The following is a 15,067-nucleotide window of genomic DNA, read 5'->3' as shown; positions in this document are numbered from 1 at the left end:
TTTTCGTACATGTGAAGGTCACAATTGCTATTCTTGTGTCCTTAAACTGGACGAGTGGAGACGCAGCCAAAGGAACAGGCAAGCCTGAACAAGGCCTCCCCAGCAGCACAGATGCCACTAAATAAAATATTTCATAATCCTGCCCAAATCCTCTAATCACCATGACAACAGGCAGGAGGGAGCCAGACAGTGGTGCTGTGTAGACCCCCCCCAATCTGATCAGAATCTGCATCCACATACTTTTGGCTTTTTCTGCTCAGTAGTTAACCGTTGTATCTGCCCGAAAATGTGTTGTTATGGATTTTGCTGCAGGTAGATTTACAGGAAATGTGAGATTTATTATATCAGGTGTAATAAAGTTTTCCTGGGCTTCTGCGTTCACCTTTATGCAGAAACGCGTGGAGTTTGGGCTGAATTCCCTCGACCCCCCCAGCATAAAATACATGTGAAAGAATCTACAGTGAGGAGCAAACACACATAAACATAGCGACCCACAAGAAAGGCCTGCTGGCTCCGGTACGGTGATAGGATAATGGAGGTAATGACCTCATGGGGTGAGAGGACCTGTTGCCTGGTAACAGTGTGGGTAACAATGAGTGAAGGGGGTTTATCATATCATGGGCGCTGAGGCTCCGTGAGGCTGCATGTGTTGGTTATCGACCTGTGTTGTCAGGTTATGGAGACGATGGCAGTCCCTTAAAGCAGGTAGCCTCCAACTTTGGAGGTATCGATCAGGCGAGAGCGTACCGCTGGAGCACAGACACAGACAATCAGTGTAAACACCTCCACTGCAGAGGGCTGCTTGTTTTGCAGCTCACTTGACTGTGTGTGCCATTTCTAAATAATTAACCGCACTTCTTGCCTCTGCTTCCCTGCAGGTATTCGGCCCCAGATTATGAATGGGCCTATGCACCCGCGCCCCCTTGTGGCGCTGCTGGATGGACGTGATTGCACTGTAGAGATGCCCATCCTCAAAGATCTGGCCACGGTGGCTTTCTGCGATGCCCAGTCCACTCAGGAGATCCACGAAAAGGTATGAGAGCAGATTTCTCATCTTTAGCTTTGGTTGCAACTTTTGCAAGTTCCTGTTTTACTTGTGAGGAGTTTCAATCTCCTTATAAAATACTTGTAATCTTATGTATATGTTTCATTAGTGCTGTAGCCGAAACCTCAAAGCATGATTCTTCCACATCCGTGTTTAAGTACTGCATCGTCCTTTTCATTGGAAATTGATTACAAATTACGGATGTGATCATTGATTTTATAAAGCTTTGTTTTTTTTATCTGTCAGTTTAAAATTTTTGAGGGTAAATTATGCCATTAGTTTAAAATCCACCATTCTATCAGTAGAATATTTAAAACCAAATGTTCGATTTTTGTCTGCACAGGTGTAAAAAACACATTTTAACTGTTATCCGATCGAAAATAACCTCCCATTTCAGATAATCCATATTTAGATTGAAATTAGGAATATATCAAATTGTTTAACATAGTTGGTTTCATTTCTTAACAGTGTTATTATGGCTATCAATCAGTTTGACCTTGCAAAGTTTTCTGTGTCAGGGTCTAAAAATGCAATGATAAGCTTCAGGGACAAAACATGTTTTTAATAGTTTTAACCAAGAAAAAGGTTATTATAAATTTCAATTTGCAAAACAATAACTGCTGTGTGACTTGTTTTTCTAGTCATAACGTTACGTTATTGAAGTATTCCCTGAGCTAAAGGTTGTCAGTGAACAAAGTGCGTCATTCTGACTGTAGATTTTTCGATGATAGAACAGAACAGGGTGGAATGTCGTGCATTTCAATTTTAACCTTTACACACCATTATATTTTTTTCTACTAGGATAAAAAGTTGTGCGGATCATAAAAAAGGCACAATTCTATTCGAAAATTTGCGCGCGTAGCTTCGCCTTGTTCTGATATTTTGAAGGAATTATCATATTTGAGTTTTAGGATCTTAAAGGAATGATGTTTCTTCCTTTTAGATTGATTTATTTCAGCACCGTTTTTTACATGAGTCTTATGCAACTGTTTGCATTTACTTAAAGAAACAAGAAGCTCGGTAGGTCAGACCCAATCTGTTAATGCCATTCACCGGTGGTGACAGCATCTGCAGGAGTTTAAGCAGCAGCAAAACACAAACTCCAACTTGCATAACGTGTATTTGTTCCCCCTTTAAGAGACAGATCTCTCTTTTCCCTCTCAGCCTCCTTCGTCTTTGTCATTTTTTTTTTTTTTTTGTGGTTTTATTTTTGCCAACTGGCCCGTTCCGCTCTTCCAGTGCAGCTATAATGGTTTCATCAGTGACGCTAATTCCGCTGGGTGCTGAAGTGCGGCTTTGTTAAATAAGGAGGAGGTGGAGGCTGGTAATAGAAATTCAGCATAATTGTTCTCCGCTATAGCGCGGGGAAACATTTGTCTTGTTTTAGCGTCTATACACTAAAGCTGCTGAGCAGCAATTTTACAGTCCAAGCTGGAGGGATTGTGGTTAAGCACTTTCAAACGGGAGTGGGGGGTGGGGGGTGGGGTGGAACTTCAGTTGCTGCCTCCTGCTTTGTGCAACAAATATCCTTTTTGGTGGATGGTCAGGAAAGTGGTGCGTTGACCCTAACGCTTGAGACGTGCAGGTTAATCTGAGGAAAGGCAGAACAAATGGTGAGTATTAGGTGTTATTTTGGAAAAACAGACCCACACTGAGACATTCTCACTGTGAATACATTACACACTAACAGAGGGCCCATCTGGAAGGCTAGATGTTGGCAGCGATCCCATGACCAGTACAGAGAGCCCCCCCCCCCCCCACACACACACATACACACACTCACTTCTGAAGTACCGTTTAAAGACATGAACTGAAAAGCAAACAAAACCTCATTTGAAATCATGTGGACTATATCTTCTCTGCATTTTACTGCATAGTTGTATTTAATTAGACTAGATTTCTGTTCGTCTTCACTTTTATCCCTCAGTGCTTTATTATGCAAATGCTGTTGCAAAGCATGTCACGGGGTCAACTTTATGCCTATTGGCTTGCTGACATCAGAGTGCAGGGACACGGCGTTCGCACCCCCTGAGGCGAAAGGGAAATACTCTCAAAGTGCAGCACTAAGCCCGCCGCGGTGACCTGTGAGACATTTGCCGTTTCTGCGAGGTTAAGGAGAAAAATGTGGAGAATTAAGAATTCATTGCTGGCTCTAGAAAAATGGAAGAAAAATGCCTTCTTTTTTTTCCAGATCAAAAAAATGACGGCCTGTAGTTTAAGCATCTTCAATAGTCCTTTGTGACTTTAGAAACACCTTGATTTAAAAAATAATACAGAAAAAGTTATAAAATATTCAACAATTTTCTTTAATATTTAATTTAAAAAAGTACCAGGGTATGCTTTTTTGTATATATGAAACATTACAATAGCATCCACTGCTTGGGGGGACTATCATGGTAAATGGTAATGGTAAATGGCGCATACTTATATAGCGCTTTCTACCTTCTTACGAAGGCCCAGAGCGCTTTACAGTCACAGTCCCATTCACCCATGCACACACACATTCACACACTGATGGCGGCTCCGCTGCCAAACACTGGCGCCAACCTCCCACCAGAGGCAAGGTGGGGTTCAGTGTCTTGCCCAAGGACGCTTCGACACATGGGCGTGCAAGGCGGGAATCGAACCTGCAATGTTACGATCATAGGTCGACCGCCCTACCGCTGCACCACGGCCGCCCATATCATGGTATGGGTCACGGTTTCTTGTGATATTTGGTTACATGAATTGAGGTTAAATGACTCTTTTGCACATAGTTGCTCAAAAACATTTAGTTGGCAATTAATTATTAAAAAAACACACATTTGCAAATCTGTTTCAAGGTAGATATTTATGAAAATCACATGTCTGGGTTTGGAAATTGTAATTTGAAGCAAAGGATTCTTGATTTTAGGGACCAGAGCTGCAAAAATAAAGGGGGCTGTCAACAAAAGATACAGTTTTTGCTGCCCTTGAGAAGAATGACACTTCTGTCATGTTTGTAATGACTCTGGTGCCAGCAGGTGATTAACTTAGCATCAGTGAGCAAAGCCTGAATCAGTTAAAAGCTAATAACGTAGCCCTGGACACTCTAATTAACATGCTGTGTCCGAGAGCTCAAACAGAGAAATGATTAGCTCTGCTCAGCTCATCATTAACAAAAAACGCACAAATGCAACTGATCCGGTTCACTCTGAAGCTCAGAAATGTCGCCTTTTGTATTCTACAATCAACAAAAATGTGTGATTAATCTGCACACAAGCATGAAAAATTAAGAAATTATTTTTTTTCTGTCACTGTAGGTAAACCAATGCAAAAGCCAAAGTTTTGAGCTTAATTTTAACAGGTTTAAGTATTAAATTTTTATTTGATGACATGTTTTTATTTAATCAAACTTCCAAGTTTATATTTTTCTGCTTAAAGTCCCACTTCAATCATCTTTTGAGTTATCTTACAAGCGTTCCAATTGGCCTTTTTATTATGATTATGCTTTTTTTTTAAATAATAAAAAACATAAAACTGTGCCATTTTCTAGGACATAGTTTCTGCAGAGTGGCAGGAGTTCATTAGAAATGAAGATGGGGAGCAACTCCGCCCTCCTTCCCTTCATCTTTGTGGAAGAAGGGAAGCCCTCAGTGTATTTTCCACATCACATATACAATCCTTTTCAAACTGAGCTTTATTTTCTTTGTATATGTCCTCTATTGTGAGAAAAAAGGCCATAAAAACATGTTAAAACACCCAAAAAACAATGTTTATTGGAGTGCAAAAATGGTGTGCACAATTTGTCTTTTTTCCCAGCAGCCTTTGCTTTCATGCTTCCTTGAAGCGCATGAGCAGAGCTTCAGCCTTGAATTAGACATCCAGCTCCTGCAGCATCTACCTCCAGTGAAAATGCTGCTAATACAGAGATTCACAACTATGCTAATGTGACCCAGCTAGGCTAACTTTGTTAGCAGGTTTGTGAATTAAAAGGGGTTGTGTAGCGACCGTGGCCTGCAGCAGCTACTTGTTTCTGCTCTCTTGGTTCCTCAGCAGCTGCCAGTCTGCTTTATTGTCCTGCTTGCACTCACTCTAACCTTGTTTGCATAGCCTGAATTAATGGATTGTGACAAAAAACAGCTTTTGCAGGCTCTCGTTCGACAATAAATGCGCAGACAGCCACTCATACTTTAGAGCACACATAAACAACCCATTTGCATTTAGATGAAGAATGGTGCATAAACTTACGGGCGGTGGTGGGAGCGCTCGTGCACATGGTGGCGGTCGCTCCCCACGCCAAACATCGGCGTTAGTGAAACCCATAAACAGTGAAGTGATTACAGCTGAAAGATTCTCGTCATGTCCTTGACAGGAATGATTTCCCGCCGAATGGGCGGTGACAGCAGCGATGATGACGTTGTCTCTGGCGTGTCCTTCAGGTGCTGAACGAGGCCGTGGGGGCCATGATGTACCACACCATCACCTTAACCAGGGAGGATCTGGAGAAGTTCAAGGCGCTGCGCATCATCATACGCATCGGCAGCGGCTACGACAACATCGACATCAAGGCTGCCGGGGAGCTCGGTGAGGACGAGGGGCGGACGGGGGGGTGCAGGGCTCGGTCGAGAGGGGGTGCCGTCAGGAGCAGATGATGTTGTGTCTTCCTCTTAGGTCACACGTCCTGTGGACCCCCATCTCAAACGAAAAGAGAGGATAAATTAACCAAAACAGCAGAGATGAGGGGAAGTCCCTAATCAGGGCCAAACCAAACTTTGCTCGCTTTATTGACTTAATGTAAACACCATATGTGGCAGGAATTATTTAATGACAGGATGAGCTGATTATCCTCTCAAAGCAGATGTTTTGAATGATTTGAAACTCCATCTCTTATTCCCATTTGGTTCCTTCAGCATATGTTTGCTAGGAGAGTGGGATTTGGTATTACATCGTAATTGTTTATTATTTTATGAAATAACCTCCTTTCACTCCAGTTTTGTTTTTTTAAAGTAGCAAAATCTCTCTGCAGTCGATTTTGGCACTTTCTTTTTCCCGTTTGTTTACAGTCGTTGTTTATTTGTTCATTTTTCGCCCCCATTTTTCCTCCTCTAGGCATCGCGGTCTGTAATATTCCCTCAGCGGCAGTAGAAGAAGCGGCAGACTCGACACTTTGTCACATCCTTAACTTGTACAGGAGGAACACCTGGCTGTACCAGGCCCTCCGGGAGGGCACGCGGGTCCAGAGCGTGGAGCAGATCCGGGAGGTGGCGTCTGGGGCGGCTAGGATCCGAGGAGAGACGCTGGGCCTCATCGGATTTGGTGAGTTTTATTGTGAGATTCTCAAAGTCTCAGTAATCAGGATTGGAGCAAAATAGAATATGAACATTTTTTATTTAGTTTACCCGAAACTGTTTCGTTTTGCTTGAGACTAAAAAAATATATAATTTAAGTGTTTTGGGAATGACAAAGGAAACAAAAGAAAGTCACAAACAAGCGAAAAAGAGATCAACAGGAAGTGTGTTCATTTGCCTCCTTCTGATTCCTTTTTATTTAAGGGAATTCTCCTCCTGTGTGTGTTCAGAGCGTGTCTACTTCCTTACTTCTACGTTGGTTTTGACAACAAAAAAAACTCTCTAAGAAAGCTGCTGTCATTCTGGCAGATAGATGACAGCAGTGGCAGAAGAGCTCAGGGAATTCAAAAACACTACATTCAAACATTTCTATTGCTGCATTTCTAAAAGAACATGCATGGCTGCTTTCAGCTGACCCTCTCCGATCATCTTTTGGGGTTTTTTTTCAAAGTGTTATGATCATGCTGTTTTAAACCAAAATCTAAAAACTGGTGTGGTTCTCTAGGACATAGTTTCTGCAATAAGTCATTAGAAATTCACCTCAGTTGTGGGTGGGACTGATGGCGCAGAGCAACCCCGCCCCCACTTCCCATCATCTGTTTTTATAGGGGATCTGGCCCAGTGTATATTTTCTACCTCACAAATAAGCTCTTTTTCAAACTGCATTTTTTTGTCTGCTCTTGATTCACAAGGATATTAATGAATAATTCTCAGAAACACAATCACTATCCTCCATCATCAGAAAAGTGCCACAAGAACATGTTCCAAACACAATTTTTATCAGTGGGTCTTTAATTCAATTCAATTCAATTCAATTCAATTCAATTCTATTTGTATAGCCCAAAATCACAACCACAGTCGTCTCGATGGGCTTCGAAGTAAAACATGAACTCAAAAGGATCACGAATACAAAGAGTGCAATAGGAAAATACTAAAATGAACTAACAAACTGACTAAGCTATACTGGCATCCCTGCCCTTAGACCCCCCTTCGCGGTAAGGAAAAACTCCCAAAAAAAACGGATTCCGGAAAAAACGAAGAAACCTCAGGGGTGCCCACATGAAGGAGGGATCCTCCCCCAGGACGGACAGGCGATTTACCACAACTCTTAGAGAAGAATGAACTTATCTAAATCTACAACTACATATATAAAAGTCCAGCAGACGAGCTTCGTCCAGCTGTGGTTGTGGGGACAGTCAAAGGCGCGAGTCGAGCCGGAGACAGGAACCACAGCCAGGTGTAGGAGCAGGAGCAAAGGCGAGGTAAACGGTCAGGAACTGGAGCACGGATGAAACAACTGGAGTCTGGAAGCACTCCCACTCCCCAGGAGGGGAGAGGAAAAGAGGGAAAATACATGAATCGCACTGCACCAAACAGAGGCATGGAGAACTAAATGATAAATTATGATCAAGAATAGAGGAGAGGAAGGGTAGAAGTAAAAAAGGAAAGAGGACAGAACCCCAGTGTACCATAGTTACCCCAGCTTCAACTTCTAGCAGCCTTTTAAAAGAAATAGTTACTATTAAGTTTAATTTAAACAAATTAACATTAAGTTAAATAATCTCTGAATACTAACTAGTCTGACAATAAGCCTGTCCAAAGAGGAATGTTTTCAGTCTAGCTTTGAATGTAGAAACTGAGTCGGCCTCTCTTACATGAGCTGGGAGTTTATTCCATAAGACAGGGGCTTGGTGGCTAAACGCTCTACCTCCAACCGTACTTTTACTAATTCTAGGAACCACAAGCAGTCCTGCATTTTGCGAGCGAAGTGTTCTTATTGGATGGTAAGGGACTATGAGGTCCTTAGTATAGGACGGGGCCAGTCCATGTAAGGCCTTATAGGTTAACAGGAGGATCTTGAACTTAATTCTAGAATCAACTGGGAGCCAATGGAGCGAAACTAACACAGGAGTGATGTGATCTCATCTGCTAGTTCCAGCTAACAATCTAGCTGCTGCGTTCTGAACAAGCTGGAGACTTCTTAAGGAACTCTTAGGACACGCTGCTAACAAGGAGTTACAGTAATCCAGCCTCGACGTAACAAATGCATGGATGAGTTTTTCAGCATCACTCTTAGAAAGTATATTTCTGATCTTAGCAATACTCCACAGGTGAAAAAAGGCAGTTCTACACGCCTGAGATATGTGAGCCTTAAATGATAAATCCTGGTCAAATAAAACCCCAAGGTTTCTAACTGTGGAATTGGGGGCTATACTTATGCCATCCAGGGAGACTATCTGAGCAGACAGAGCATCTCTGAGGTTTTTAGGACCTAGTATAATGACCTCAGTTTTTTCTGGGTTCAAGAGGAGGTAATTAATTGTCATCCAGGTCTTGATGTCTCTGATGCAGGCATTCAGTTTCTCTATCTGGTCATTCTGGTCAGGCTTCATGGATAAATACAACTGCGTATCGTCGTCGTCATAACAATGAACAATGATTTTAATTGTTTATATATTTGACTAATAGACAAGTATTTCTTTTGCCTCTCTGACTTTAAAAGTAATTTTTTTAATGTAAATTTTTTTATTTCAAGTCTGTAAATCGTGTTAATAAAGTAGTTTGGGGGTTTTTTTAAGTAAAAAGTTCTTCTATTTTTACAGTCAGCAAAGTGTTGACTGCATATATTTTGTCTAATTGTGTTTTTTTTTCCTTTGTTATTGTGTAACTTGGAGGCTACAGCTGCACTAATTGCTCTGCAAAGCATGCACAGATCATTCTACAGCTAAATGCCAACATCTAATGGGCTCCAGATGAGTTAGTGCAGAGGCTGACTTTAAAGGGGGACACACTGTGTTCCAGTGAAATACCACAGAGGTGGGGTAATGTGGGGATTTTTCTTCTGTGTGTTTTCAGAGAGGCACACTTTAAGACACACGAACTACTTTTGTTGGAGATTACAATCTAATTCAACAAGAAATATTAAAAAGAAAAGTGAAAATTTGCAGTTTCAAACTAGCAAAAAAGTATTCCTAAAAGCAGAAAATTGTTTGTTTTTTTAAACAAAGAGCAGACTGAACGTCTCTTACTGTTTCGATTCATTTCAAAGGAACTCATTAAGATTCCACCATGATATGTAACACTGCTCTACATCTTCTCTGTTTCCCTTTTCCGCCTCAGGCCGCACAGGTCAGGCCGTGGCCATAAGGGCCAAGGCTTTCGGTTTCAACGTCATCTTTTATGACCCCTACCTCCAGGACGGCTTGGAGCGCTCGCTGGGGGTCCAGAGAGTGTACACGCTGCAGGACCTGCTCTACCAGAGCGACTGCGTCTCCCTGCACTGCAACCTGAACGAACACAACCACCACCTCATCAATGACTTCACCATCAAACAGGCACGCTGCGCCTTCTGCCGAAAACGCCAAGAGGAAAAGAGCATGTGTGGAAGCAGCCCAGCGAATTGACTCGGCCGCTGGCGCGTCTTTGCTGCCATCGCTGTTATCCTAGCAACACGCAGTTAGAGGCTTTTAATGACTGCTAATATGCTCAGAAGAAGACATGTGATATGTAGACTCAATGGTGGAACAGTGCCTTAGTCTGGTCCCTGCATAGCTGTGGGGTCAGTCTGACCCAAACATAGTTAAAGTCAGGCAGTAAAAGTGCTTTTAATGCTCTTCTCTGAAGCAAGAGCGGAAACACAACCTAATATCTTTATGTACAAATTGTTTAACACGCTCAAATACTGCAAAACCTACATTTGGTGTTTATGAAGCCACTGAGATGCTGATCAGTGGTCCCAGCCGACTGAGAGGCGAGGACACATGTGCAAGCTTTAAACAAACAGCTAACTGTGCGCGCCCACCCGAAAATCTGCCTCAGTGATTTCACGGTGCACACATGAAGTCGATAATAACCAAAAGAAAGTTAATGCTGCCACCTAGAGGACATTGTTTAGTTTAATTTTGCAGTTTTTTGTCTACCTGGAATACTATTTATTCTCCAATTTCCTGACTCATCTCTTACATTTTTGTCCTCAGATGCGTCAAGGTGCTTTTCTGGTCAACTCTGCACGAGGAGGACTGGTGGATGAGAAGGCCCTGGCTCAGGCCCTCAAAGAAGGCAGGATACGAGGAGCGGCGCTGGACGTCCACGAGTCCGAACCCTTTAGGTACCCAAGAATGTAATCTGTCATGTCAAACCAGAAGCTTGCGCCCTGCTCGTAACGCTCAACCGCCTCCTCCCTTCCAGTTTTTCTCAAGGTCCCCTTAAAGATGCCCCAAACTTGATCTGCACCCCCCACACCGCCTGGTACAGCGAGCAGGCGTCGCTGGAGATGAGGGAAGCCGCCGCCACAGAAATCCGCAGAGCCATAACGGGTATTTCTGACGCCTTGAAGCTTTGCGACGTGTTTTTTCGATTCCTGGACTCACCGATCTCTCTCCTTTCGCAGGGCGTATTCCTGACAGCCTGAGAAACTGTGTAAACAAAGAGTTCTTTGTTACCACAGCAACCTGGGGGATGATGGACCAGCAGCAGCCTCAGGTTCACCCTGAAATCAACGGGGCCGCCTACAGGTAGGAAGCATGCATTTTCCCGAGCAGAGATGACACATCGTCTCACCGCCGCCGGGAGTCAGACGTACATCAAGGGGGAGTTGGACATGTTTACTTGTATGTTTGTGTCTTTATTTTTTGGAAGGGGGGGATTTTACCCACAGGTTATGGCCCCCAAAAACAATTCATCTCGTGAGTTTAGGCTCTTGATTTTTGTCTGAACCGGACTGAACTGCTTCTCTCACACAGCCGAGTGAACCAAACCATGGTACAGGCCATAGCAACGGGGGGAATGCAGGACAAATTATATACCTAATGATCTACCAGGTAAATAAATGCTGTCACCGGAAACAGGCGAACCAATGACATCCTTAGGCCTGACCGCCCCCCACAACGTTTTGTGTCATCCTCTAACCTGCACACCCTGTGATTGTACCCTCAGATCCAGGACTCACCCCCCCCCCACTCCCCCACCATTATGTTAGATCAGTGGTCCCCAGCCTTCCCAGGCAAAGTTGACGTATGATTTATTTTCTTTTTTTTTTGGCGTCTGTTTTCCTTCAAGGGGTAAAGTCCATCTTCAACTTCAGCCTCGTCTGACTTTTAAGGTGCGACAGGTTAAAACCAAACAAAAAACAGTCACTAAGACTGATATTTTCAAAATATATAAGTCCACTATTTTGAGCAACTGTATTAGCAGCATCCATGTACCATTAGACAGCCGATAGCTGAATATTATGCATTATTGTTTTGGTGGGTGGGAACGACTGTCGCAATAAATCCATATTTTGAGTAAAGACTCCTGATTTCTGTCTGTAAAATCCAGATGACTTTTATTTTGAAATTGAGGGCTCTTCCTCTGTTTCCTCTTTTCTGCCAAATGAAACTTTTCAAATTCCTTTTTTAAATTTTGCTAGCTTGAGGGTTTTAATTTAGCATCTGCTAACGTAGCTGCTTTAAAAAAGTGGCGGATGGATTTTGGACGCGTGATCCAGCAACATCACGGTCGAGACAGATGGAGAGAATCCAGAATTCCAAAATAAAACTTCCTATAGGATCAAATGTATTTTTTCTCTGCGGCCCGGGGGTCGGGGACCACTGTGTTAGATCGTTCAAAGATGTTGTTAAAAATGGTAATTGTTTCCATGAGAGGAAAGTCGGTACAAATTGTATTGATGATTGTCGTATTAACAAAAACAAGATTTTCAACAAAAAAAACATCAAATCCATGACTTTTCTGAGCTTTTACCTTTTTTTTCAGTTTCTTTCTGTCCCTGGAACCCTGTGCTATTTTTATTTATTCATACATTACCTTTGGACCTGAATCCCATTTCCTCACAAACTGTTTGTTTAGCTGATGAAATCCTTTTCATCAAATGTACTTACAGTTTTTATTTGACTTTTTTCACTTGTAGGATTTTATTGTCTCTGTGTTGTCATGTTTTTTATTTTTTACTGTTTATATATTTTATACTTTTTATTTTTTGCTAAATTTTTGCTTCCTACTAGCGCCTTTAAACCGAGGATTTTCCTGCTTTTGTTGCTTCCATGGCAACTTTTTATTTGGAAAAATGTCCTGCTGATTCAGTTTTTCCTGTAATCTAAAATCTTGAGCAAATTAGTTTCATTATTTGTCTGAATGCGTTTTAGATTAACGGATTAGTGTCCCTCATAAATTGCTCAAAAGTAAAAAAAAAATAAAATCTGAAGTTTTATCTAAAGTTGCTTGAGCCCAAATTAAAACAAAACATATTTGTAACTTTTTAAAAATGATTTTGCATCCTGTCGACTCACCATCAACTGATTGCTTCCAGATTCCCCCCTGGCGTGATGGGTGTGGCCCCAGGCGGGGTTCCCGGACCGATGGAAGGGTTGGTGCCCGGGGGAGTGCCCATCGGTCACACTTTGCCCCCTGGCACCCATCCTTCACAGGCCACCTCCCCCAACCAACTCTCCAAACACGGCGACCCCATGCGGGAGCACATGACTGAGCCGTAGAGCAGCTGCAGCGGGGGGCGGGGGCCTGAAACCGGGGTCAGCCAAGGTCAAACCCATCCGACTGTATGCTCGACTTCAGCGAACTGCCCGCTGGGAAACGTTTCACTCTTCATTTCGGACGGAACCACGAGGCCCAAGCGAGGACAGCGGATGTGGGGACACGGCCGCGCTGAGACGCGACCAACCGGCAAACTGATGAAGATCGGAAATGGCTCCTCCCACCACATTTGTTATTCCTCTTCACAGACCGAAGGGATTTTTGTTTAGACTTTCATGGCATATATTTTAGAACAACTCCTCCTGACCTCTGGGACATGTTGCCAGGAACAGCGCAGGATGGAAACTTCAAAGGACAACGTGTGCAGCCTCTTTCTCCCTCGTTTTTCTGCACAAACATGTCTCGTGTAAACTTTTTTTTTTTTTTCCCCTTCAACTCTTGTGTTTATTCTGTTCTGTGTTTGAGTTTATGTTCTTTAGTGTGTGACAGTGATCAGGTTTACAGTTTCATCTTCAGGACATCTGGATTCCACCTTCACGGCTTTTATTTTTGTTTATTTTGGCTCCATGATGCTAGCAGATGAGAAGGACGAGAATCGGGACGCAGGATGGGGTACAAATGTTAGTTTAAATGAAGAAATTCCCAAATTTAGTTCAATATTTTCCATCCGAGTGTGACGGATTAAAAACTACCTGTGGTGTTTCATAAAGAACAGATTATTGTCACTTCCAAAGGACCTTGATTACATGCCAGCAAGAAGCTTGTAGGATATTAAAACATCTAAAAACAAAAGAAAATCTCTTTTTGGCTCAGGAAAACTGAAAAAGGGAAGAAAAAAACGATTCTGGATCTCTGCTTTTCACATCCATCGCTGTATTTTTCTTTTCTCATATGGATATATATCAAATGTACATTTTTTGATGTTAAAACTTCTCATTCCTGTAGATTTGTATTGACTTGTTAAATGTTCATATAACAGTAGTCTCATGTGAGCGGTTCGGCCCGCCCCTTTCCCCTTCTTCATAGTTTCTTCTTTTGGCCAACACGAGCCAGCTGCGGCTCTTGGAGGGATCAAACCGCCGCCGCCGCCATCCGTCCCATCAGCGCTGCGACGCTGCTCACAAAATGTTTGGTTTTTATTGTGAGTATTTGTATTCGTTTCTTGTACAAGGTGAACATATAGCATACAGTGCAGCTGGAACCAATAAATAAAACTCTCTGTTCTGATTAATGACTGGCAAGTTGTTGTTGTTTATTTGTAGAATCGCTAAAAAATGTCTATAAATACGTTCTTTATATAGCAAAATTCACTCAGGTCAATCAATTCCTTGTTTTTTGAGTTTTATTTTACATTTATAAAGCCAAAAAAACTAAGTTCCAGTATTGTTTAGGTCAGGGGTCGGCAACTTAGGGCACGCGTGCCACAGTTGGCACGCGGGGCAAGTCAGTGGCACGCTGTGGTGGTGGTGGTGGGGGGGGGGGGGGGGGGGGTTGACAGTAAAATTGATCTCTGGATTGTGGGCTGTTTGCATCGGTCGGAAATGAAGAGAAATCGGGTTTGAGTGATCATCTCTTCTCATAATGATATTTTTTCCTGTACGGTCTCAAGGAAAGGCTCCAATCACGCGGTGCTATTACTGCGACCCCGCCCACCTCTGAAAGTTCTGCCACTTTACCGCGTCAGTCTTCATGAACGGGCGATTCAAATGAATGCGCAGCGCAGGGAAAACAAACACATAGTTTGCCGCGGAGAAGTCGAATCGTTGTAATAATGAGCCTGTGTATTGAAACTGTTGCGGGTGAGATGACAGGTGGGGTGATATGAGTGTCTGTGGGTGGAACGTGAGCACGTGCGTGAGTGGGAAAAGCGCCAGGCGGATCCGGGAGCTGCTGCACACGTCACATATGACTGACTGCAGAGCTTTTTTGTCATGTTTTAGGCGTTGCAGTATGGAAGCGTTTCTGTAGCATAATTAAAAATAAAAGTCAAAACCAGAAATGATTTTTCTTTTTCAAAATGTTGCTGCACTTTTTGACTCAAAATTAAAATAAAAAAACAATCCGCCAAAATGTGTTTTGACTTTTATTTTTAATTATGCTACACAATCGCTTCCGTGTTTCAGCGGGTGACATTTATGACGTTATAAATTCAGGTTGTTGAATAAAAACTACACAAGGTCAGATTAAACCCAGACTTCCTTTCTGTTCTGACAAATTTCAAAAT

At 42.7% G+C, this 15,067-nt stretch overlaps 1 protein-coding gene and 1 long non-coding RNA gene across 8 annotated transcripts in view; one reads left to right on the top strand and one right to left on the bottom strand.

The window, feature by feature from the left end:
• Positions 1–14,084, top strand: part of LOC101168811 (C-terminal-binding protein 2) — a 65,886-nt gene extending 51,802 nt beyond the window's left edge. For 5 of the 7 annotated variants that reach the window (XM_011484383.3, XM_011484384.3, XM_004077333.4 and 2 more), the window contains 8 exons: positions 879–1,033; positions 5,446–5,590; positions 6,116–6,322; positions 9,475–9,689; positions 10,332–10,462; positions 10,543–10,670; positions 10,745–10,868; positions 12,662–14,084. In XM_011484383.3, the coding sequence (XP_011482685.1) occupies positions 879–1,033; positions 5,446–5,590; positions 6,116–6,322; positions 9,475–9,689; positions 10,332–10,462; positions 10,543–10,670; positions 10,745–10,868; positions 12,662–12,845 (1,289 nt within the window). In that variant the 3' untranslated portion in view covers positions 12,846–14,084. Of the gene's footprint in view, positions 1–878; positions 1,034–5,445; positions 5,591–6,115; positions 6,323–9,474; positions 9,690–10,331; positions 10,463–10,542; positions 10,671–10,744; positions 10,869–11,096; positions 11,175–12,661 lie in introns of all 7 variants that reach the window. The other 2 variants (XM_011484385.3, XM_011484382.3) reach the window with 1 other exon arrangement.
• On the bottom strand, positions 2,228–5,482 carry LOC110016523. Its single transcript, XR_002291842.2, has 2 exons — positions 5,255–5,482; positions 2,228–2,636 (listed from the first exon to the last, which is right to left on the bottom strand). It is a non-coding gene; the product is annotated as an uncharacterized LOC110016523 (long non-coding RNA).
• Positions 14,085–15,067: the final 983 nt, after the last annotated feature.

This window comes from Oryzias latipes, chromosome 15, assembly GCF_002234675.1.
Source record: "Oryzias latipes chromosome 15, ASM223467v1".
Lineage (NCBI taxonomy): Eukaryota > Metazoa > Chordata > Actinopteri > Beloniformes > Adrianichthyidae > Oryzias > Oryzias latipes.
The sequence above is the reverse complement of the archived record's forward strand: the minus strand, read 5'-3'. Positions and strand labels throughout refer to the sequence as shown.